Below are 24,127 nucleotides of genomic sequence, written 5' to 3'. Positions count from 1 at the left end.
GAGACAATGACTTCTTGCTTAAGGGTAGGATTTGTGTCCGCATCCTCTTCCCAGTGCAGGGATTTTGCCTGGCTTGAACCCGTGCATGTCTTGTGTGTGCTGCCAGAGCCATGCTTTCTCAAGTTCCTTTTCTTTCTCCTGGTCCCCAGGGAGTAGCTGAGATCCCAGCGACACTTACTCTACAGGTCTGTCTGCCTGCTTCTCTTCTTTTTCACACACACATGCTAAATCTCACTATAATACATCACTAAGCAAACCAGTGGACCCTACAAGAAATGTCCATCTTCTCTAGGATGTGCACATAAGGTATGACATGTGCTTTCAAGACATGGAATATTGAATAGCTTCTAGCCAAGGACAGTGACATCCCATCCAGGGTCTGGCTGGTAGATTCACTTTCAGTTACTTTTTTGGAGAGTGTTGTCAAAGCAAACTGGAGGTGCTGAGTCCCCAGATGATGGAAGACAGGGGTGACAATCATACCCCCAAATTCAAACTTCTGAGCACCTACCCCTTGCCATCAAGGGGGAGAGCCCAGTATCTCATCTCCAAGATAACCTTCACATCAAGAAGAGGGGCTATAATGCCTGCCATTCAAAGCTTTTGTGACCTGCTAAAGAGTATAGGTTCACTCTAAGCAGATGTTTGCAACATTAATTTCCATCCTCATGAAAGTTTAAGGAGCAGTTGGGATGGAGGGCTTGGGAAATAAGTCCTCCAAGCATCCTGAAAGAAGGGTAAATACCAAAACTCGCCATCATCCTTGTTCCCATACAGCTGCTTTTTCCGTGGGTCCTGGGTTTCCTTCCACTCCTGGGACCTAGGTATGGGGTAGAAATACCAAGAGTGAGCTCTCCCACACCCCTGCCAGAGGCCACAGTGACCTCAAATCACCTGCCCACTTTTGTTACAATCTATAATTAATTATAGATGAGAGAAAACCCTGATATCTAGCCTCCAGGATCTGTAGAATATCATAATGGATGACAGTCTCCAGTTCCATCAATTTCCCAGCGTAATAGCACGGTTTTGCTCTTCTTTATGACCAAACAAAGCTCCATTATGCATATATGTCACACTTTGTTTACCAGCCTGATTGTTGGTGGGTGCCTAGGCTGATCCCATACATTAACAATGGGAAAGGGGAGGGAGGTCATAAGAGGTGATAAAGTGGGAGAACATTCCAAATACATCTTAAACATGTATAAAGATGCCATAATTTGTATAATTAATGTACACTAATTAAAAAACCATCTCCTATCTTTAACCATCTTCATCTTCTTCCCCTTCCTACCCCCCAAGCTTCAACACAAGAGCTTTTTGCTGTCTTTACCTTGACAATACCAAATATTATTCATTTATTGACTCTACCTTCTAGGCCCCTCTCACAGATGGCCTGCGCCTCTCCTTCCTCTGTTACCTCAGTCCAGCCCACCTTCCTTCCCTCATGAACAGCAGTTGGTCTCCCTAAGCATAGTTCTTTCCACTTTCTTCCCATCTTCCACACTGCCACCAAGAGGGGCACTTGATCCTGTCACTTTCCTGCTTATAACATGTTGGTGGCATCCAACTACTCCCACAGGGAAGTTCAGGCTTCTGTCAACCTCCCCAGGTTTAACTGGGCTCCCACTCCACCCCACCTTTGAACTTCCTGTTCTAGCAATCGCTGAGATATCTTCATTTCCTTAAAGAGGCTTACCCCCATCCCACACATATACCTCTTTGCTTTCACATTGATGCTCCTGTATCAGGAAGACGCCTCTCATTGTTGGCTTGCTACCTCTCACCCTCCTCTTCACCCAAAAGGGTACTTTGTGTGAAAAACCTGGCTAAAGTTCACTGAGACCTGGCTCTCACAGACCTAGCATTTTATGTCACTACTATGCCCATTTCTTCTTCTTCTTCTTCTTCTTCTTCTTCTTCTTCTTCTTCTTCTTCTTCTTCTTCTTCTTCTTCTTCTTCTTCTTCTTCTTCTTCCTCCTCCTCCTCCTCCTCCTCCTCCTCCTCCTCCTCCTCCTCTTTTTTTTTTTTTTTTGAGACAGAGTTTCTCTGTATAGCCTGGCTGTCCTGGAACTCACTCTGTAGACCAGGCTGGCCTCAAACTCAGAAATCCACCTGCCTCTGCCTCCCAAGTGCTGGGATTAAAGGCGTGTGCCACCACCGCCCGGCCTGCCCATTGCTTCTTCTTTGTCGTTTTAGACTCCAGTGCCCAGAGAGCAGTGGCCCTGCTTTCCATGATACCATCGCAGGTATCTAACATGCACCACAGCACCTACTCTGTGCAATGATTTTTTCTTTTTTGCTTAGTTAACTAAACTATAGCAATGATGTGTTCCAGAAGTAAGTCCTGGAGTTTGATGAGAAAGAGACCCTTCCAGGCAAAAGGGAACAGCTGTTCCTCCTTCAGCTTGAGCTTCAAAGTAGCAGCAAGCTCCATAGGCTATAGGCCCCAGAGGCACAGAAGTTTAATGAGATCTTTCCCATAGAGGAACCTAAATCAAGAGTTCGGGTCACCCCTGTGTCAGGACAGCAAGGCAGAGACGACCACCCGGGCTTCCGGCTGCTGGCTGAGGCAGTCAGATGTGTTATTGTAAAATGGCAATTTTATAATTAAGCGATAATTACATTTTCTGCAGTGTGTAAGGGAAAATAAATGTAGTGTAAATCAATACGCTATTGATTCATGCAAGTTTGCCTTTAAGTGTGTGCGACTGAAATTTCAATTATGGCTGAGATTAGACCATCCGGCTCTCACCATCCGTCTCCATTCCTAAGGAGTGGGGAAGAAATCGACCACCTGCATGGAGATGGTGATGGCGTGGTTCCCACCGCTTCCTTCTAGCCTGGTTCTGGTGAGTGGGGCTGACCCTCTGCACTCAGGGAAGGGGCATCGTCCTACAGGCAGGACACTGCTCTGCACGGACGCTCCTGCTCACAGGCTCCATTCATGTTCTTTCCTGTCGGGTGTAAATCCAAGCTCCAGGACCACACTTCCCATCCTCTTCCTCTGCTGCGGCCCAGCGGTTTCCTGGCTAGGGAGGGGAGTCCTATCTAGTGTCTATTTTGAAGCACGCCCTGTGCCCTTGCCACAAGGACACCTCGTGTTCATTGCCACCGACCATGCTTTCTCTGAATATGGCCACCCACAGGACCTTCTCCTTCTCTGACCTCTGATGTTCCTTGTGGCCTTCACTGGTCATGGAAGACACAAGGGAAATGTTAACCACTTTAAGGTTTTTTTCCTTTAAGTTGCAATTTTTTAAATATTTTTTATTCGATATATTTTTTATTTACATTTCAAATGATTTCCCGTTTTCTGGCCCCCACTGGAGTTTATTACCTCTGCTCACCCCCAGGGAGCCTGTTATCAGTGGTCTGACCTGTGCTACTTCTGTCAATCAAAATATCCTTTGGGTGCACAGTCAGCAGCTCGGGGTGCTGGGAATGGAGAACTGGGGACAGCCAGAGGGTACTCAGATTTACTTTAGAAACCATAAAGGATAAGCCAGGTGTGGGGGGCACAGGTGTGCAATCTTAGCTCCCCCAGAGGCTGAGGCGGGAGGACAGCAAGCTCAAGGGCAGCTTGGGCTACAGACGGAGTGAAACTTAGCCTGAGCAATAAAACAAGGCCCCGGTCCGCACAGACACTAAACGGGACTATAGAGCTTAAGCGCTCACCTGGCATGCACCAGACCTGCGTTTAATCCCCAGGATGGAAGGAGGAAGGAAAGACAATAAGAAGAAGGCAGGAGAGAAGGGACAGGAAGGAAGGCGATGTGCAGGGCCTTGGTGCATGTCTGCTTTCCCACGTTCTTCTCGTTCCTCCTCCCACTCTCCAGGGAGCGTCTTGGGGTTGCAGCCAGGCTTATTCTATAGGTCTGCCCTGATGTCCCCCTCCCTTTCTCCTCCCTTTCCCTCTCCCCCTTCTATTCCTCTCTTCTCTCTTCCCCATCCTCAGTCACACATCCCTTCATGTCACACTACTTGCTGATTGCCTGTGAGTCCAGGAATACACCATCTCCGGAGCACACACCCAATCCAGAGGTCTCGCCTCAGCTTCGCACAGGGAGTCCAGCTGGGGTGCTGGCAGCTGGCCCAGCAACACTGGCTGCCGTCGGCGTGCGCCTTCCCGAGCTCACGGTGCACACCGTATTGACTTTCACTCCTGGCTGGGTCCTGTTGTGTTTGTCTGGCACACTGCATTCTCTTTCTGATCATGCTCCCACCCCCGCGGGCAGTGAGGTTGCAGCCTCTGGGCTGTGATGCTTTTTACAGGTCTGCACAGAGCCTGAGCAGGATCTGACAGGCCCAGTCCCACTGATCACCAAGAGAAGCAAATAAAGTAATGCTGCCTCTGTCCTTCTGTGCTCGTCTCCCTCTCAGTCACCATGGCACTGGGGACAGCCGTGGGAGGAAGAGAAGATAATGGGAGGGACAAAGAAAGACAAATATTGAATGTTCTTCTCATATGCGGAAACTATGGCAATATGTTTAATTGTTCACAACAGGCAGGAGGGCACCAGGGGTCAGGTTACGGCAGCTGAGAACGACCATTCCAGAACCTGGGGGAGGTGCTGGAGTGGCTGCTCACCAGGGTGTTGAAGACCTAGCTACTCAGAAGCTCCCACCAGAACCAAGGAGCATGGCAGTGTAGGTATACCGAACCCAGGTCAAGTGTCAGTGTTGGGCATCTGAGTCTACTCAGTAAAAAGACCACCCAGATCACTGCCTCAGCTCTACCTGGCATGAAGCCAACTCTGAGCTGATCCTATGGCACCATCGGCACCTGAGGCAAGGACTCCCTTCCACTCGGAAGGGCGCTTTTATTCTCCAGCTGTCTCTTCCCAGGGGAAGCTTGGCTCCCATCCTGCCTCTCACCCTCTTTGTTAATCTTTGTACTCATGCACCACAAAGACATTCAGGAGACAGACGTGGGGTTTTACCATTTGTGTACATATCAGAGAACACCCAGTGTATATTCTGTGACACACACACACACACACACACACGCACACGCACACGCACACGCACACGCACACACACAAATATGTATGTATATATATATATGTATATATATATGTGTGTGTATATACACATATATATACACACATATATGTGTGTATCTATACATATACATACACATACACACACATACACATATACATATACATACATACACATATATGTGTGTGTGTATATTATACACACACACACACACACACACACACACACACACACATATATATATATATATATATATATATATATATATATATATATATATATATATATATATATAAAATAGGTGTCTAATAGATGCCTGGAAAATGATATCCTGGGTGTATAAATGCTCCCACGGCCATAACCAATGATGAACTAGCCAGGCCTGTGGAGAGGGCTGCAGTGGGCTGCAGTGGGCTGCAGTGAGCTGGCCAGAGCCTGCCAGGTTCTCAGTGAATCATCTTCACCCGCCCATGCCCCCAGCACTCATACCCATCTCTCCAGCGCCCTCTCCATTCTGTGTTGCCCCAGGGGTTCCAAAGGCGGATGATTTCTTCCCAGCCCTTCTGGTGCTGAATCTGTAAGGAAGAAGGGGAAAAGCAACAGTCACGGCTCTCCGGAGAAAGTGGGCAGAGAGCTGAAGTATGAACACAGCTGCTTTTACCTCCCAGGACTAATTTAACTTCTGACCTCATTTGGCTGCAGCCAGGAGAAAAATGAAAAAGAAGAAAAAGAAAATCAATGTCTCTCTTGCTGCCTGCATGGAGCGGGAATGAGAGAGGGAGAGAGCAAGGGAGCAGGAGGTGGAAAGGACCCTTGTTTTGCTTAGCCCTCAGCAGGTGCAGGGGTGGCTCCGTTATGTTGGGTGCTGTCTCCTGGAACTGGGACTTCAGATTTAACTGCGGATGCCTAGCATGGGATGCTGCATTTGCCTGTAGGGTAGATGAGAGCTTTGTGGTCCCCTGCCTCTTCTGATATGTCACACAGGAGGCATCTCTATCCCACCTGTCCAGCGTGCATCCCTGCCAGCCCCCACCTGGGACTGCAGTGAAGTCTTGTTGCAAGTGAGAGTCTGATGTGAGGAAGACAGAGACATCCTTGGAGCTAGGATAGCCAAGGCTAGCTCTTTTCATCTTACCTGCCTCATAGACCAGGTGACCAGACACCCCAGTCTATGAGAAGGTGGCCTCTAATAGACTGAACTCCCTTCTTTATCCCGGCCACCAATATGCAAGCTATCACTTGCAGTTACAGGGTGGGGGTATAGGAACATCGGAACAAAGACCAGCAAACTGTCAGCCCACACTTCTGGGAGCCAGGAGCCCTCAGCCTGGAGACGGGGACTAAAACATGGATTAAGTTGTATCTGGGCTATTGATCCATGCTAATGCTGTCTAAGGAGATAGACTACCTAGGGAAGGAGGGAGCTGCCCACGAACTCCATGGTAGAGGTGGCTGGGAAACTGAACAGCCTATTATTGGACAAGGAGAAACCGTGCAGACATCACAGGCAACTTTCAGTTCTCTGGGGCAGGCATTTCTGCCATCTATGCCTTGCAGAGGAAGAAACAGAATTATAGAGGTGATGCATCTCTTGTAAGACCACCTAGTAAGCAAGTGACAGGCAAAGGGAGAACTCCCTCCTAGCTGATGTCTGTCCATCAGGCCTAGGCTTTATATTTTGGAATTAGATATGGATAGACTTCTTGAATAAGGCTGTGCCCTTGGTAACTCTTGGGTCTCCAAGCTTAGGCCCATGTGACCATTAACAGGTACAGCTCTGAAGAAGCAGTATGGCACACAGCCTGGGCCTTGGCTTGGAAAAGGTCTTTTGTGTTTCTTTCCAGGTCTGCCCATCTCTGACCAGGATGCACTAGAAGGCTTGCAGGTCCTTTAGATGGCAGAGGCTCCTAGCACACACCTAGGCGCTCATCCTCTCTGACCTACCCCAAGCCTATCTTCAACCGTCAGCACCTGCTAGTGCCCACCAGCAGGGGCATAAGAAAGGGTTACCTGGTGTACTGCAGAGCTTAATGAGCCCCACTTGGTGCCCAGCAGAGTCAGGGGCTCAGTTGGGCATAGGGAGGGGATGTAGCCTGTGATTCAGAGGGCTTAGAGCAGGGCTAAATGAGGCATGCAGATAAACACTCACCCCCTTGGCCCAGGGGAGTTGCCAGCAGAGCTAGGTGCATAATAAAAAATGCCAATTTCATTTATCTTCCTGTCTGTGTCCTGCCTGGAGGGAGGATGAACAGATTAAAAAGCATACTACATTTACAGGCTGGTGTAAGCTTAGCACTTGTGGCTCTGAGTTATAGCTCTTTGCTCCTGATGGGAAGGGAGTCTCTAACAAAGTCAAATCCCCAAGCCTGTGTGTCCTTTGTGGCGTTGCCCAATGGATAGCTAAGTTGGCTATAGCCAAGGGTGTCCAGGTCATGCTCAAAGCCAAGGCCACGGGTAGGGATACAAATGGGGTGGCTCACGGCTTCACTGCTCGGACCATCCTCCTGACCTTGGTCAGCCTTTTCAGCAAATGTATCACTGGACAAGAGGTAGCCCAGATTATCTATTCTAAATAGAAGCTCCTTAGATGTGTTTTCTCTAATGAATACTAGTTCCACTGGCTAATACTAGCTCTATGCCAGAAAAAGTGTTTCCATTGTTAATGATTGGTAAAAACCAAGCAGCACCAATACATGCACTCTCAGAGCCTTTAAACTGTTAATGTACACTTCATCTGTAGGAGGCAGAGATGCTGAGATGCAGCCTCCAAATGTGTTAGTTTGCACAGGACATCTCCTGAAGGTATATTCTGTGATGTGAGACCTGCTCAGAAAAGCAGGGCAGGATTCTACAGGCCAGGGTGGTCTTGATCACCCGTCCTCCCAGGTCACCCGTCCTCCCAGGTCAGGTGCTCTGTTTAGGCCACTCTCATCCCAGCACATACACCACTAGCTGATCACAGCTCTTTCTCCAATTCTGTAATCAAACATCAAAGTCTTGTCAACACAGAAACCCAGATGGCATGGCTGAGTGATCACAGTTGCCACATGAGATAAAAAAATCTATTTGCAAACCTAAGACTTGTCCACATCTGGGATAGCAGGGCTAGAGGAAATGGGGTGTCTACATGGCCAGTGTGATGCTAGTATTGACTGTCATCACTGGCAGTTCACAGAAGTGGTCGGGAGAGGAGAGGAGAGGGTCTGATCAACAGTTCTGTGGACTCCGAGTCTGCAGCCTCCATGAGCTTGCTCATGGAAATGCCTTCTAGAGCTCTCTCACACATTCTGTGATAGAATAGCAATATCATCTTTTCAGTCCAAGGACAAAAGCCTTCCTTCATGAATGCAATTGCATTCATCCATTTGACAAACATTCGTTAGATGCCTACTGTTTTCAAGTATATTGATGCTGGTTTACCTGTTTGGAGGCAGGTAAGGGATGGAATAGTCTCCCATGCTATGAACTAGGACATGAAACACCAGGGCAACTGGATTTATGGATGGGAGAGACAGATTGCACAGAGGAGGCTGGACAAGTTGAGAAAGCCGCAGAGGACACTTGATTCTCTGCATTCCCTAGTTCACAGGCACCTGTGAGATGTCTGCCTTGGAGTTTGGAACTCTGTCTCTTAGGGCACAGAAGCCATATTTGGCCTCAAGAGTAGCAAGAAATGTAGTAATAGGGAATGTTGTGGGAAACCCCTGGGGGTGGAAGGTCAGGAAATGTTGTCACTGCACAGGTGTTTGGTGACTTCAGATGCAAATGGAGGAGGCCAGGTGCCAGGTATTTATCTCTCAGGTCACCATCTTTGTGACGTTCAGAAAGATGCCTCTCCCATCAGCTCTTAGATTCATCATTTCAGAATGGGGGAAGCTGGACTTCGGTAGTGTTTTCTAAATGGATCATACTTTATCCAGAAACTACACACATTTTCATTCATTTGTAGTCATTTCTGCTATAGACCGCCCTTCTCCCCATGGAGCCAAGTAGCATCTGAGAAGACAGAAGCAGCCAGACTTCTTCAAGCCTCTTTCGAATCACCGTATGGCTGGAGATTTAATGCAAGCCAATGGGCTCTCTCTCTCTCTCTCTCTCTCTCTCTCTCTCTCTGTGTGTGTGTGTGTGTGTGTGTGTGTGTAGGGGTGGATGTCTGTTTTTTCTCATTGTTGTCTACTATAGTGAGTGAAGACTGGCCCCTGGCCTCTTTCTTTTCCCTAACTACAAGACAAGGGTACAGAATGTGCCTTGAACTTACAGGTAGAATCCCTTACTCTGGATGTTAGAGTTACCCATAGGCTCATATATTTGAATAACTGGTCCCTAATTAGTGGAACTATTTGAGAAGGATTAGGAGGTGTGGTCTTGTTGAAGGAAGTGTGTCACTGGGAATAGGCATTGAAGGTTCAAAAGCCTACATCAGATCCAATCTCTCTCTCTCTCTCTCTCTCTCTCTCTCTCTCTCTCTCTCTCTCTCTCTCTCTCCTCCTACTTGTGGACCAGTATGTAAATCACTCAGTTATTGTTCTAGCACCATGCCTGTCTGATTCTGCTTCTCATCATGATGATCATGTCATAACTCTCTAAAACTAAGCAAGCCCCAGTTAAATGCTTTCTTTTCTAGAGTTGCCTTGGTCATGGTGTCTCTTCACAGCAATGGAACAGTGACTCAGACACCCAATGACCCAGAATTACCTGCTTACCCAAGAGAGAAATAAATGCTATCTTGTTTAAGCACCCGAAGTTTGGAGGATCTGTGTTCTATCAGATTACTTTCTGTGACACAGATGAAATGAATTTAAGGATAAAGAGTTAATTGGATGATTGATCCTACCTCCCTGTGGTGTGGATCCCACTCCATGGTGACTTCACAGAGAGCAAAGACATAGATGGAGAAGGACCCTAGGCACCATAACTTTGGAGAAGGAATTGAAAGTACTGGTGGTGGAAGTTATGGTTGGGTGAGAGGAAGAAATGTTCTTGTCAGCTACTGAGCTTGCTGCGGGCATCTGATTCTGGCTCCTGCGTAGAGAATCTCAGGGAACAGATGCCAGGCCAGCAGGTCGACGTTACCTGTTCAGCTCCGGTCACTGTGTATGCATGCTGGCTCACTAGTCCATTTTCCATCACCTCAGCCTCTTCTGTTGGCTGCAGAGAGGAAGAACAGACAGAGTTCTTTGGAGACATTAAAAAAATACATTCAGACATTAGTACAGCTGAACTAGTGAGCTGCCACCTAGCAGGAAAGGTATGTGTGTGTGTGTGTGTGTGTGTGTGTGTGTGTGTGTGTGTGTAAAACCTTTCCTGTGAGTTACAAGTGGAAGCTATTGGGTGAGAGGTCTGATGTTTCGTGCCCAGGAGCTACCTACCCCACTGACTATGAAACTCACAGGCTTGGAGGACATGCGCTGATTGTTCCACTGACCATTTGCTATGAGAAAGGCAATCATAACCCATGTCAGTAGGGTCTCCCAGCCCCAACAGAATCTCTCTGCAAGGAACAGTGTGACTTGGCCAATGTTTAAGAGTACAGGAAGTATCATGTAGACAGGGAGACACATGTTTTAGAATAGACTCAAGTAATTTAGACCTTATGCAACCTATGAGACCTGCTACTTCTATGACTGGTGAGAATTGAGGCTCTTTATAAATGTAAAGAAAATACAATGGAGCTACTAGTAGCTGTGGTTGCTTTCTCTAACACCTGGCAGTCCTTTTGGTCACCCCGGGTCACATGCTGCTCCTGGCCAGGAGGGAGCAATATGCGAAGATTTGGTGGTCAGCTGCATTCAGATTGTGCACAGCACCCTGTAGCTGTGTGAATATGAAACTTCACATAGTTCTCATTTCCTCGTCTATGATATGAGTTTGGAATCCCCACCTCAGAGAGAAGATACAGATGAACACTTCTAGGTGAACAACAACCTGCTGGGTGCCAAGAAAGTCCCATTTACTCACCCCCTTTGGGGTGGCACAGGCCACCATTGAGCCTGCCTGGACTGCGGTCTTCACTGCCATCAGTAGGTCAGATGGAGAGGAGTGGAGGTTGACGATGGTGACCACTCCTCCTGTGAGGTCCACCAGGGCATCAGGAAGGTAGCCATAGTGTAATTGGGAATAGGAGCCAAGCAGCCTGTGGGGCAGGGGGAGGTTGAAGACTGCATTGGCTGATAACGCAGCCTGCCAGATCTTGTCCCCATCTCTTTAATCTCCAAACATAGATTGCTCTGCCTGACACTTGGCCATTCTGATTAATTTACTTCCAAACTCCCCAGCACAGTAATAAGTAGGAGCTTGGAGTCTACATGTTCACTGGGCTGTTTCCATGACCTCAGAGGACAGTGGCCTCTTCCTGAGACAGCTGTGCTCTCCATGTTTGTGTAGGGGTCCCTGTGTCAGGCACCAAATCAGAAGACCGATCCCCTTCTGTGGCACTAACATCAAGAACTGGCAGAAGGAAGTAACTTTGGAGGCAGGTATTGGTTTCTGCTTGGTCTTGACCACTGTGTGACCTTTGGCAAGCATAAGTTCCCCCCCCCCCACTGAACCCTAGTTTTCTCATTCCCTCACAGGAGGGAGGACTTGATGTTCAGAGGCCTCTACAAGCTCTGGCTCTGCAATGGCGGCCTTCACCTGTGTGTTCTGTAATTCTCCATGGGTGGGTGGGTGTGGGGGGCAAAACTTTTAGTAGCTTTAATAGTTTGAAACATTTTATCCCCAGCTTAATTTCTTTAGGTGGTAGAACGTGGGATTTGGTCCTAGGCTCCCATTTCTTTTCAAGCCGAATGCTTTAGGTCGGTCATTTAACAAAATGGGATCAAAGTCATCATTTCTGTCCTCAAGCTTTCTAATTCTCTAATTCTCCCAGTGAAACACCAGGCTAGCTCTTTTTATAAAGGGGGAGGAAGATGAAGCCCAGGAGTGGGAAGGGTGGGATCTATCCCGCCATAGGGAACGGCAGTGGCAATGTTTGTGTAAGTAGCTCAGAAGTGAATTAACCTCCCAGAACTCCTGCTTTCCTGCCACAGCCCTGGCTGTCATCTGGACTTCTTTCTCCAATGCGCACGCACAGCTCTTCAACAATAGAAGGGAGAAACAACTTCAGCTTTTCACAAATTGCCTTTTGAAAAAAGGAAAAAAAGAGGTCTAGAGGAACCTCTTCATCTAGATTGTGAATCCCGGCAGGCTGCATCCCCTCTGTGTGGAGTCCAAGGCGCATGACCAAGGGATCAAGGAATTCAACTGCTTGCATCTATGGTCTCAGGATGGCTTGGAGGCTCAGCTCCGTCATGGTGAATGGGGAGCCTTCCAACCCTATGACCCTCTCTTCTGTTCCTTTTCTCCAGTACGTGGGTGGTCTGGTGTCTTCACTGAGAGCCTTGACTATAATTCCCTGCCCCCCTCCCTCAAGTGTTGCTCTCTGTGTGTCTGCTCACGCACTCCCCTCTGTCCCTGTGAAGTGTTGCTTTCTATGTCTGTGCCCATGCTGTCCTTCTGGGGAAACAGTCTTGGCCATAGCTCCTGCTCACAGGGCTCTGCGGCCACAGAGCCCTGGGCATGGTTGAGAAAGCTAACAGGGACCCTATGTGAACTTGGCCATATTGACTCTGTAACTGAAATCTTAAAAGGAACAGGAGATATGGTCAAAGGAGAAGACTGAAGCCAGAGAGAGAGAGAGAGACAGAGACAGAGAGAGACAGAGACAGACGGACAGACAGACAGACACACAGGCAGGAACACAGAGACAGAGAGACAGAGAGAGACAGATGGACAGACAGACAGACAGACAGACACAGAGACACACAGAGACACACAGATAGAAACACAGAGAGAGAGAGGCCATGGGGCCAAGCTCTTCCATAAGGTGCAGGAGGCAGAGTATCTTGATGAAGGTGAGGGAAGTGGAAGGGGCAAAGATGAGACTGGAAGTCAGGCAGACTGCTGGGTTCCTTCTTTCCTTCCTCCCTTCCTTCCTTCCTTCCTTCCTTCCTTCCTTCCTTCCTTCCTTCCTTCCTTCCTTCCTTTATTAATTTTTTTTCTGTCTCTATCTCTGTCCCCACCCCCTCTCTTTCCTTCTTTCTCTTCTACCCACAACCATTTCAGGATGTTAAATCTGCAGTGTTTGCTTCTTCTGTGTTCTTATAAGATGCATGCTGCAGTGGGTATGCGTTTCCTGTCCATAAGCGGCGTTATATTTTACTTCTCAGTGTCTCCTGCCCCTTTTGTTCAGAGCTCACCCTCGGAGGATTATCCTGGGCATGGACTGCATCTGTGGCTTCTGCCTGCTGTGAGGCTGTCCTGTAGCTCACCTACCCCACAGTACCTGTGTCTCCTGGCATGGGTACTTCACACCACACCTGCAGTGCCATTGGGGACTTTCCAAGCCTGTCCTCCTAGAGCCCCTCTGGGAGTGATCTCACTGGGTGTGGCATACACCTGTGATTAATCTAAGAGTAGCCAAGGGGCCTTTACCACATTTCCTCAGGGCATACCCTTCATACCTAAATCTCCACATCCTGGCAGTCCCTTGGCCTTGCTTTGTTTTTTTCAGTCTAAAAGCATGGAGGAATGCTGTCTTATCTTAAAATTTGCATTTTCTTTTGGTTAAAGAAAGGCTAAAACTCTCTTGGTCTTAAGAGTCTTTAGAACAGTGCCTTGCTCTGTGTAGATGTGCAAATGCATATCATTATACATACTCACTTGAGTCAGACTGCTTAAGTTCTGAGGCTGTGCCAAACATAGTGCCCGGCATATGGCAATATGTTCAGTGGGCATCTGCTGAATAAGCAATCCTTGAAGCCCAAGGAAAACATGTGATCTGGGGTACACACAAATTCTGAGCTTGTCCCTGAACATCCTGTGTGGACCATAAGAGAAGGAACAAGTCCTATTCATCTACCATTCCCCCATTCAAATGCCATCTCATAGCAGCCACACACGACCTCAGTTCCTGGACCACAGTTTGAAGTGTTTTTCCAAAGCTTTTATCTGTCTCCTTCTCACTGGCCCTACAGGTAACTCTTCCCTCGATGCAGAGTCCTACCCATCCTTTCATCCCCATTCAAATGTCAATCACTCCCCCAGTAACCTCAGCTGGTCTCTCTGTCAGCCAAGGAGTCAGGATCACTTCCCCATCAATCCCCCAATCAGACTATGAGTAGTCTTATAGTTAGTCCTTTGACTCTGAAACCTTTGTACCCACTATTAAACCAAGCATAGATTGAAAATGTTAGAAACCAATTTTGCCAGTACTGTGCATGTACAAACATCCCTTGTCATCATTTCCTAAACAATACAGTATTACAACTATTTGCATAGGGTTTACATCATGTTAGATATTATATGTAATATATGTGTAGATGATTTGGGGTATATAGGATGTGTATAGTTTATATGTAAATACTATTTCATTTTATGGAAGGATCTTGAATACAGTAGTTTCTAATACCCGTGGGAAGATCCTGGAAACATTTTCCTTCAGATGCCGTATTTCATCTGGATTCTTATATCTGCCTATTATCCATGCTACGTGGAGCTTGGAGCTGCCAATCCCACAACTCACTATGTGTCTGTGGGTCCCTCCTTACAGCCTCAGGACCAAACCTTGCATTTGGCAATCACTTCTGAGATTGTTTCGTTTTGTAACAAAAGCTCTGATGCTCAACCGGACATTGCTTATTTATTTGATTTGATACAAGGTTTCACTATGTAGCGGTGGCTGGCCTGGGAATCATATGTAGACCAATCTGACTTCAACAATCTGCCTGCCTCAGCTTCCCATTGCTAGGATCAAAGGTGTGGGCCACCACACCCAGGACAATGCTGGCATTCAGAAGAGATATACAAGCTGCAGGGCCAGCTTGCAGGAAGCAGCTGTGAGGGCAAGATAGGGCAGGAAAGCCAGCGTTGAAACTGGGCAGAGAGGCTTGCCCACACTTACTTGGCATAGGCTTTCTCCATCAGGCAGGGCCAAAATTCCTGGTTGCCTCTGCGAGGATGCACGAAGAGGAAGCTGTTGCCTACGACAGGCAAGAGGTCATCGATCACTACCTCCACCCACTGGCCACACTGCCAGAACTGGAAGAAAGACAAGGATGCGTGTGAGGTTCCTGAGCTACCATGTCTCTGTATGCCTTCTCCCCTCAGACACAGGAGCTCAGGGATATGCCTTAGTATAGCCAGGGCAGGAGGGAGTTTATGAACCTTTCTGACCAAGGCCAAAACATTGTTGTAACACAACTTCCATCTCTCAGCAATAAACTCTATTCAGAGCAAAATCCCAGCCCAAAGGGCATATGTATGTCATCTCCAGTGGCAAAAGGGGGGAAAAGTGGTACAAATTAAGAAAAAAAGGGCAAGTAGCTCAGGGAAATGCATGCAGGGAAGAAGGATGTGTGGGGTGTACTTCTGCTTTGTAATTAACTGTAGCTTTATTTTGACATATCCTTTGTGAGCTTCACACAGACGCAGGAGACTCCAGATCTTTCTTGCACACACAGGGCAACAGGGGGAACATATGTTAAATAACAAGAGGAGTGGCAGATATAGGGCTCTGACAAGGCAGGACAGCTGACCGCAGGACTCCAGGAAAGAAGCATGGCAGGCATATTGCAAACACCTCAAATAATGAAGACAGAATAGGCGAAGGCCTGGAGGCAGAATTATGTAGTTGGCTGGGGGGACTGAACAGTGACAGCTGAACTCTGGACTTCTGTCCTCATGTCACACTGGCCTTGCTGTTATAAGGGAAAAGCAAACGTGCCGAGTGCTCTTACTGCTAAGAGTATAAATGAGCCAGATGTTCCTCTCCAAAGCAGACTGCTTTCATCTTTAGTATTCAGCTCTAAATGGTTCACCCGGGGACATCAGCAAATGAGGAACATTCATTGCAAAGCCAGCCTTCTAAGTGTCTTTGTGGGTTTCCATTGGGCTGGACTTGCAGTTTAGGGCTGAATTGGATGAAGGTGTGTCTCCCCAGGTGGGCTTGCTAACGTAGGGTAGGGTGGATGTGAGTGCTCACCCACACCACCCTTTCCAAAGCTGGATGTCTCAGGATTGCCATTGTCATACACACCGAAGGACATGATATCAGAGTGGGGATGGAGACAGAGACTGAGATGTCAGTGGAAATTGGGAAAGATGTTTTCATGGTCATTAACAAGCCGGGGTACTACGACTGGCTGTGGCACAACTGGATGAATGTTCCTCCTGAAGCAACCCGTAAGCTGTGTTGGCAGTAACGTTCGGGGATGGCTATTGAGGGCCATCAAGGAGAGTTAATTACAGTTCCCAAAGGGTACACAAAAAAGCCATTCATTCAACTTTGGACTGTTTGTGTATAGATAGAGTGGATACTGTCCAGTTGGTAGAACAGTGTCTGGAGTTTGGCTTTGCCTTTTATTATTTAATAACAGTTACTAGGCAAGACACTTGCTTTACCTTCAGTCAGTTCCCATCTGCCCAATGATGGTAAGATGAAAGAATTACCTAGAAGGCTAAGACTGAGATCAGATGAGCCTGAGAGGGACAGTGTGGTTCTGAGGAACTGTGACTTATGAACTTTTATGGCTGTTTTGTTTAGCACCCAGAATGGTGTCATGATAACCAAACAAGGGTGCCCAGGGACAAAGGGGGCAGTTTGGGCCAGTTTTGTGTTAGAAATCATGGTCATCTCATTCTTCTCTCACTAGTAAGACTGATCAGACATGCTTTTTCTATGCAGGAACACCAGATAGAATGACTGTTGCCAGGTGTGTGTGTGTGTGTGTGTGTGTGTGTGTGTGTGTGTGTAGCACAGCATGTATGTGGAGGTCAGAGGACATCTTGTTGGAGATAGCTTTCTCCTTTCTCCCTGTGGGTCCTGGGGATTAAATACAGGCCAGCAAACTTAGGCTAAATACATAGGCGGAGTCATCGTATAAGCCAAAGGGCCTGGGGTAATTGTCTGGCTTTCTGGCTTTCTTTGTTACATAGAAGGGCAGAGTGTGTTGTGCTGACTCTCTGGTTATTCTAACCACCCAAGGCATGGCCCAGAAATGATGGCAGTCTTATGGTGAGCTTATGCTCAGTTCAGTTCTGGATGTTCTACAATGCCCTTAGTGTGATTTTAGGATCACTATCAGCACAGCATCACTAGGGAGCCTGTTAGAAGACCTAGTATTGTCTAGTTGGATTTTAGGAAATGGGGAACAGAATAAAAAGGAGGTATAGCAAATGTGGAGTGAAAGGTAGCAAAAGAATAAGGCTGGTATATAGGCTGAATGTCTCATTCATCTCCAGGAAAGAGTATATGTGTATTATACATGTATGTATTTGTGCATGTGTGCATGTATGTATGACTATGTATGTCTATGTGTGGGCATACTGCCATGATTGAGCCATCTCCCTAGCCTAAGAATATTTCTTTTAGTTTAGATTTTAAAATGTAATTATATGCATATATGTGTGCCTGTGTATGTATGTATGTATTAGTGCAGGTGTTCTGAGAGGCCAGAAGATGACATCAATTATCCAGGAGCTGGAGTTATGGACGGTTGAAGCCATTCAATGTCGATGCTAGAAACTGAATTCGGTCCTCTGTAAGAACAGTTTGTGTTTTCGACTGCTAAGTCATCTCACCATCCCCCAAGAGTAATTTTAGAATTATATGCATCTGAATGTATCCTAGAGAAATATCTGAACTCCAGGGAGAGACATTCCATTAGAGACTTAAGGTTTGATAGCACATGTCACATGTAAAGTTGGCCAGCCCTGGGCTTTTCTACAACAATGAGAATTACAAGTCAATGGGCAATGGGGATTTTGAGGAAAAGCAATGACAGAATAAACTAGATCAGAATAACATGCTCTTCGCTGAGACCAGATCTATTCTCATGTAACTTGAAAAAATGATGCTAAAGACTACTTCTTTCTGTTGAAGTTAAGTAAACAAAATCTCAAGGTGAAAACAAATGAGGGCAGAAATAGGTTGCTAAGCAATAAGCATTGAATGTGAAAGTGAGAATGATACCACATAAAGAAAGACCTAAGGCACTATGTGCATGCCTGTACATGTGTGGAGGTCGGAGGACTGCTGCAGCAGATTATCTCCGTGTACCTTGCAGGGCCTGGGTCGTGAACACAGATCATTAGGCTTGCTTGACTCTTACCTGCTGAAACATCTTACCAGTCCACATATAGCAAGATATTAAATGAACTTTCAGAGAATCCCAAGAGCAGCTTTAATTGTATTGAGAAACAGTCTTTCTCATACATCATAAATAGTAACCATAACCTCCAGTTATCTGAGGGTATGAGGACCAATGTTTAGATTGTTGTTAGGAATTGTGCCGATTTAGTAAAGTAGTGGTGGCATATTCTTTTCCAAGGCAAATGACTTCCTTAGCATTGAATAACTAGCTAGGTTTCCAGTACAAGATATGTTTTTTTCCCTCTTGTTGAGAAGGTTTAAGTCCAATTAGAGAGTTGTTGGTTACTGCCAAGGTACATGTGCCACTAGTGCAGCCTTAGGGTGCCATGCTGGTCATTGTTAGGGTTCATAGGTGTCATAGTTGGATAGGATTGTTGGCTGTTCCCCTCCTTTGGAAGTTTGCACCATGTTTTCTGATACTCTGAAAGTTAGTTCTCATACAAGCAAGTAATATTTTACACACACACACACACACACACACACACACACACACACATACACACTTAATGAAAAAAGAGGCCATGAGTCTGACAGAGAGCAATGAGGGATATATTGGGAGAGTTTGTAAGGAGGAAAGAAAAGGGAGAAATCATGTTAAATGATCTCAAAAATAAAGCTAAAAAACAACTCCAAGAGAGACAAGTTGTGCAAATCAATTAATAGCTGTAGAAGAGTTAAAGAAGTCATACTTTAAAAAGATTTGTCTGTTGTCTGTTATGTTTCCCTTTTGGTCTACTTTGCGGAATGTTTGATTAGCAAACATTACTCAAACTATCTCAAATAACCAAGGATGTAATAGCATCACAAAGATAGTGTAACTCAAACATGATTTAAAAATAACATAATACAGAAAATAACTTCAGACATGGTACAGACACACAAATTTGAAGGGAAACTCTTAGCAAACTGGAGCTGACAGCATCAGGAAAGCCCCTTACTAAAATCCATAGAAGGTACAAGTTTGACTCTCATCACAAGTAAAAGAGAAAACTAATGACTATGGCCATGAAAAGAGAAGAAATAACTGCATCTGTTTTAAGATCACATCATTAGGTAAGTAAGGTAACCCAGATTCAATCACAGAAAAAGGAGAGAGAATTCGGCAAGGCGTCCAGATAGTTTACTATGGAAGAGGTGGTTGTTTCTCTTTTTCCAGCAATATCTGCTTGGATAATGGAGAAGAAAAACCAAAAGAACTTCACATTGGCTACACAGTTGTAAAATATTTGAGAATAAATTTAGCAAGAAGGATACAGCACCAATACGAAAACGTAACTGTAACATTTTATGGGCAGGCATAAAATCAGCCCTGAATAAATAGAAAGATACACTTTGTTTCTGGGAAGGAATAATTAAAACAATAAAAATGTAATTTTTCCAAATTAATACATAAATTACATGCTGTTCTATTCTACATCACAGTGGCTTTTCTCTTTAATTAGACAAAATTGTTTTAAAGTTCTCATGGAAGAGAAATGTGCAAAGATTACCAAGGTGCTTGAGCAAAGAGGAATGACTAACAAAGCAGAGCTTATCCTCCCAGACACTCTCATTTCCAACCCCTGGCACAAAGACCACAGCGTGGCACAGGAACAAAATGCAAGAACTCAGTGCTCGTCACCTTTAGGTCAGGGACTCTTTCACTAATTGCTGTGGACCCCACAGAGCATGCCCAAGGGACTCCTCTACATCCTGTTTCTACCAGTTTGATTTCCATGCAAACATCTCAGTTCTCCTCTATGTGTTCCTGGGCCATAAACAAAACAAAACAAAGCAAAACAAAGCAAAACAAAACAAAATAAAACAAAACACACCAGAACCATGTTTTGGAGGAGGAGGAATACTGACACACAGATGTCACCTTCATCTCAGGCTCCCAGGCCATTAGACTATTCATGACCCATGCGTTTCTCATCACAGGAGAGTACACTTGTGGTACACATACCCGGAACCGGAAAATCCCAGCATACTGGTGCGAATAGCTTTGGTTTATCAGGATCTTCTGCAGACACTGCGGGTTCTGGGTCAGGGAGCCCAGTGCTGCCAGGAACCAGCAGTCTCCTGGGAAGGATAAAGCCATAAGAGGCAACTCATTGTACCTGGAAATCCCATCCCCTAAATTTTATGGCTCCTGTATATCAAATCTCTCTATAAGTACAGAGTGAATCTGAAATTTTTGAGACCATAACATTTTAAAATTATTTTAAATTTTGGATTATTTTCACATACATAATAAATTATATGGGAATGAGACCCAAAATCTAAATATGAATTCGTTTATGTTTCTCATACATCTCCCTCAAACACTTAGACTTATTTTTCTTAAGCCTTATTTTTACACATGTGTTTGACTGTGACCTCCCATGTGAGATCAGGTATATAATTTTCTTCTTGTGATACCATGTAGTACTGAAAACATTTCAGAGTTTGTAACAGTTAAAATTTGGGGATTTTGAGCTAAGGGTGGTCAACCTATACTAAATTTTTGTCCAGTGTAGGCCCAAGGGAGGAAAATTGGGGAGAAAGATTTGCTGAGCCAGTATCAAGCAAGATGGAAAAGAGGTGTTAGTGCGGGTGGTGTAGGTATTGGGGACAGGGGAAGGGCATGGTCTGGTGAGAAATGCCAGGGAAGCCCAGACAGACTTTGGAAATTAAGGGGTTCAACCTGATCTCTGATTCTTTTTCCTAGAATTGCCCAGGGCTAGCATCTAACTCACTGAACAGAGTCAGCTATGATACTTTATACAATTGCAGAAAACACACTGGTATTTTCCTTAGTTAATGTTTGTTCTGCCTATACAGGGGACTCTCTAGCCCATGCAGGAATTTACTTCATTTCCCTTAGAGAGATTAGTAGCCTTGGCCTTCTCCACAGGTATCAGTGTGAGACCTTCTAAATACTGGATTTTCCCCCCTTCAGTGCCCCTCCTTCTCTGCCAACCCCATCAATTTTCTGAATGCCCTTTCATGCCAGCCACTGTGCCCAGGGCAGAAATCACCAAGAGACCCTCAGCCACCTTTCTCCAGTTAGGGGAAAGCCTAATGGGCAGATTACAGGCTTGTAGCAGTATACAGGATAGGTATAGATAGATAGATAGTAGCTAATACAGGATAGGTATCTATGGACTTGGCTTAAGATAATGATTTCTCATGTGAAGACCAAGGCAAAGGTCTGGGATGGGAACTATGGAGTCTTACCTGCTCTTCCTTGTTGGATGTCAAATCTGCTTGCACCTTCCAGAATGAAGTGAGGGGGGCCGAAGGTTACATCCTTACAAAAGACAGTGAAAAGCTGTGAGCTTCTTTTGTTCCTATTTGCATTAGTGTGGTATCAACAATATCATTCACTTTGCCCTTGAGGGATAGAGGTTAATTCTTAAATAGGTGCTTAAAATATGAATTAGGAAACTTGCCTCTGTTCTTCAGGTTTTATTGCTGTCAGGAAAGCAGGTGTCAGAGGGGTGGGTACACAGCTGACAAGACAGGCAATAAACGCACAAAGAAACCGCACAAGGAAACGTCATAAATAAGGTCTGAAGATCTTTCTATCAAGTACTCAGCCTGCCTGCTCCCAACAAGCCTGTGTTTTATTAGAAGGTTATAAACAAATAAAAGTGAATGATATCCATTCATCAGATGAGACTGAGAAATATCGGGACTGCAGTTTTTCCGAGGAAAGCTCATGCCTCACAGACAGGCTTGGCCATTCCCAACTCTAGACTCCACGCATGTGCTACAGAGCACACGTGCTTTGAATTTCTCAGGTCTTTGTCCACCCTGCCCCCACCTACTCACTGACTGAGTCTGGGAGACCGCTTTCCTTCCCTGGCATCTAATCCACACACCATGTCCTGGCCACTGAAGCAGAATACTATAGTGTGACAACATCTGGATGAATTTGGAAGACTCTCAGCAGATGTGAATACTATGAGAGTTCCTAAGCGCCATCTTCAGGCACTTTTAGGACACACTGGAATAAAGCTATGGCTTCTACTCCAGGGCCTGTCATTCTTCTGGCTTTGATTCTTTCAAGGAGCCCAGGGGGTTTTTTCTATGATCTCTCTGTACTGCTTTCTGTCTATTGTATATGCTTACATAATTTGGTAATTGCTCTGCTATTGTTCCCTTTCGCATTGACACACAAGTCTGCAGAGAGCAGGGTCTTAGCAGCCAAAGAAAGACAGAGACCTACACCATGTACAACCCTCCAGTCTTTCATGCACTTCCAGGGCTTCCCAGTAACAACATGGACCAAGGATATGTGAAGATGCGCCCACCTGCATCATTTTCTCAAGCAACGGAATCTTCATAGCAGCCTTCACTTGCTTCACCAACAGTGAACTGACCCCATCAGATGTCAGGAGAGGCACTGTTTGGCTATCCCATGGGCCACTCTGTTATAAGCATGGGCAAGGTATACTTGGAAAGCTCCCCAATTCACACAAGCAGGAAAAACTGCCCTAAGGGGATATGGTCCCGTGCACTGGCTGCAGTGTTCCTTTTAAACAATGTGGGGGCACTTCAATGACCATAGCTTGTCACTTCTACTAGGAAAAGGAATTACAAATCTCAAAGGAGGTCTACTATCTGAATGAAAACATTCAGTTACAAAGCTCCACCTACAGGAATAGAAAAAGGAGGTAGAAGGCTGGGGATGTGGCTCAGTGGTAAAGTACGTGACTTTCAAGCAAACATGATGATCTGAGTTTGATCTTCAGGCCTCATGCTAAAGGCCAGCTCAACAGGAAAGCATGCCTGGTATCTAAACCTAGCCAGTGGCCAAGGGCTAGTGAAGTCATGGATCTTGGAGGAGAACCTACAACCACCATTTTACTAAACCAGCACAATTTTTTGCTTATACTCACAGTTAAGTATAGTGCTCACCCCTCATCAAAGAAACTTTTCTTTGCAATGGATGGAGATCACTGAAGAAAACCATAACTCATCAAAATGCAGAAACAAGAGATCACATGGTGCCTAGTTCTAAGGGATATATCTACAACGCAAACCCAACACCTAAGACTTGGGGATCAGTGGGGGAAGAGGGAAATGGAAAGATTGTAAGATCCAGAACAGGAAGTTCACTGTGAGACATTATCTCCTGGAATACCAGAGAAGCTATACCTATGAAGTTTCTTCAGTATGTCTGCCTAAACATGAACCAAACAAAAATGCTTCCAACAGACATGCTAACATAGAAGGAGGAAGGGTCATGAGGTCTCCAAAACACCACAGGCAACCAAGGAATGCTGAGAGTGGAAGAAATAGTCTTCTACAGGGAAGAGCCCTTCAACTGCTTGTTCAACACTGAATGATAAGACCCAAATCATATATGTAATATTATAGGATCAATTAGCTTGCATTAATACTTCAGGAATATGTGTGTATGTGTGTAACAATTAAAGAAAAAATCCTTGAACTTGAGAGGAAGCAAAGGGAGGTACATGGGTAGGGATAGACAGAGCAAAGAGAAAGAGGAAATGATGCTTGTGTTATACTTTCAAACATTAAAAATACTATAAAAATAAATAAAAGTAGGGGAAATATATATATAGTAAAAAATCAGATGTGGTGGAGCCTTCTCATAATCCCAGCACCAGGAGACAGACACAGGCAGATCCCAGGAGTTTGCTCACCAACTAGCCTAGCCTACTTGGTAAACTTCAGCTGAAAGTGCAAGACCTTATTATAAAAGTCAAGGTGGATGGTAGCTAAGGATGAGTGACATCTGAAGTTGCACTTTGGCTTCCATGTGCACATGACATACACATATATTCACATGTGTGTGCACATATAACCGGAGAAGGTGGAGACCATGTAGGTTTGAGGAAGTAGCATGACCCATCCTGTAGATATCTTTATTCACTGCTCTGCTCCTCTGCTGCTGCTCCATTGGTTTTGGTTCCGTAACTTGCACAGGAGAGTGCTGTATCA

The 24,127-nt window shown here is 45.6% G+C and overlaps 1 protein-coding gene across 1 annotated transcript in view; it reads right to left on the bottom strand.

Annotated features, from left to right (window-relative positions):
* The window catches only part of Capn13 (calpain 13), a 61,441-nt gene that overhangs the window by 23,495 nt on the left and 13,819 nt on the right, over nucleotides 1-24,127 (bottom strand). The window contains exons 2-8 of the mRNA XM_052184787.1: nucleotides 21,392-21,464; nucleotides 20,139-20,254; nucleotides 14,945-15,081; nucleotides 10,963-11,137; nucleotides 10,078-10,152; nucleotides 5,494-5,579; nucleotides 746-820 (exon numbers count right to left, since the gene is read on the bottom strand). Coding sequence (XP_052040747.1) covers nucleotides 746-820; nucleotides 5,494-5,579; nucleotides 10,078-10,152; nucleotides 10,963-11,137; nucleotides 14,945-15,081; nucleotides 20,139-20,254; nucleotides 21,392-21,464 — 737 coding nt within the window. The remainder of the gene's footprint in view (nucleotides 1-745; nucleotides 821-5,493; nucleotides 5,580-10,077; nucleotides 10,153-10,962; nucleotides 11,138-14,944; nucleotides 15,082-20,138; nucleotides 20,255-21,391; nucleotides 21,465-24,127) is intronic.

This window comes from Apodemus sylvaticus, chromosome 6, assembly GCF_947179515.1.
Source record: "Apodemus sylvaticus chromosome 6, mApoSyl1.1, whole genome shotgun sequence".
Taxonomy (NCBI): domain Eukaryota; kingdom Metazoa; phylum Chordata; class Mammalia; order Rodentia; family Muridae; genus Apodemus; species Apodemus sylvaticus.
Note: the sequence above shows the minus strand (reverse complement) of the source record. Positions and strands in the feature narration are given on the sequence as shown.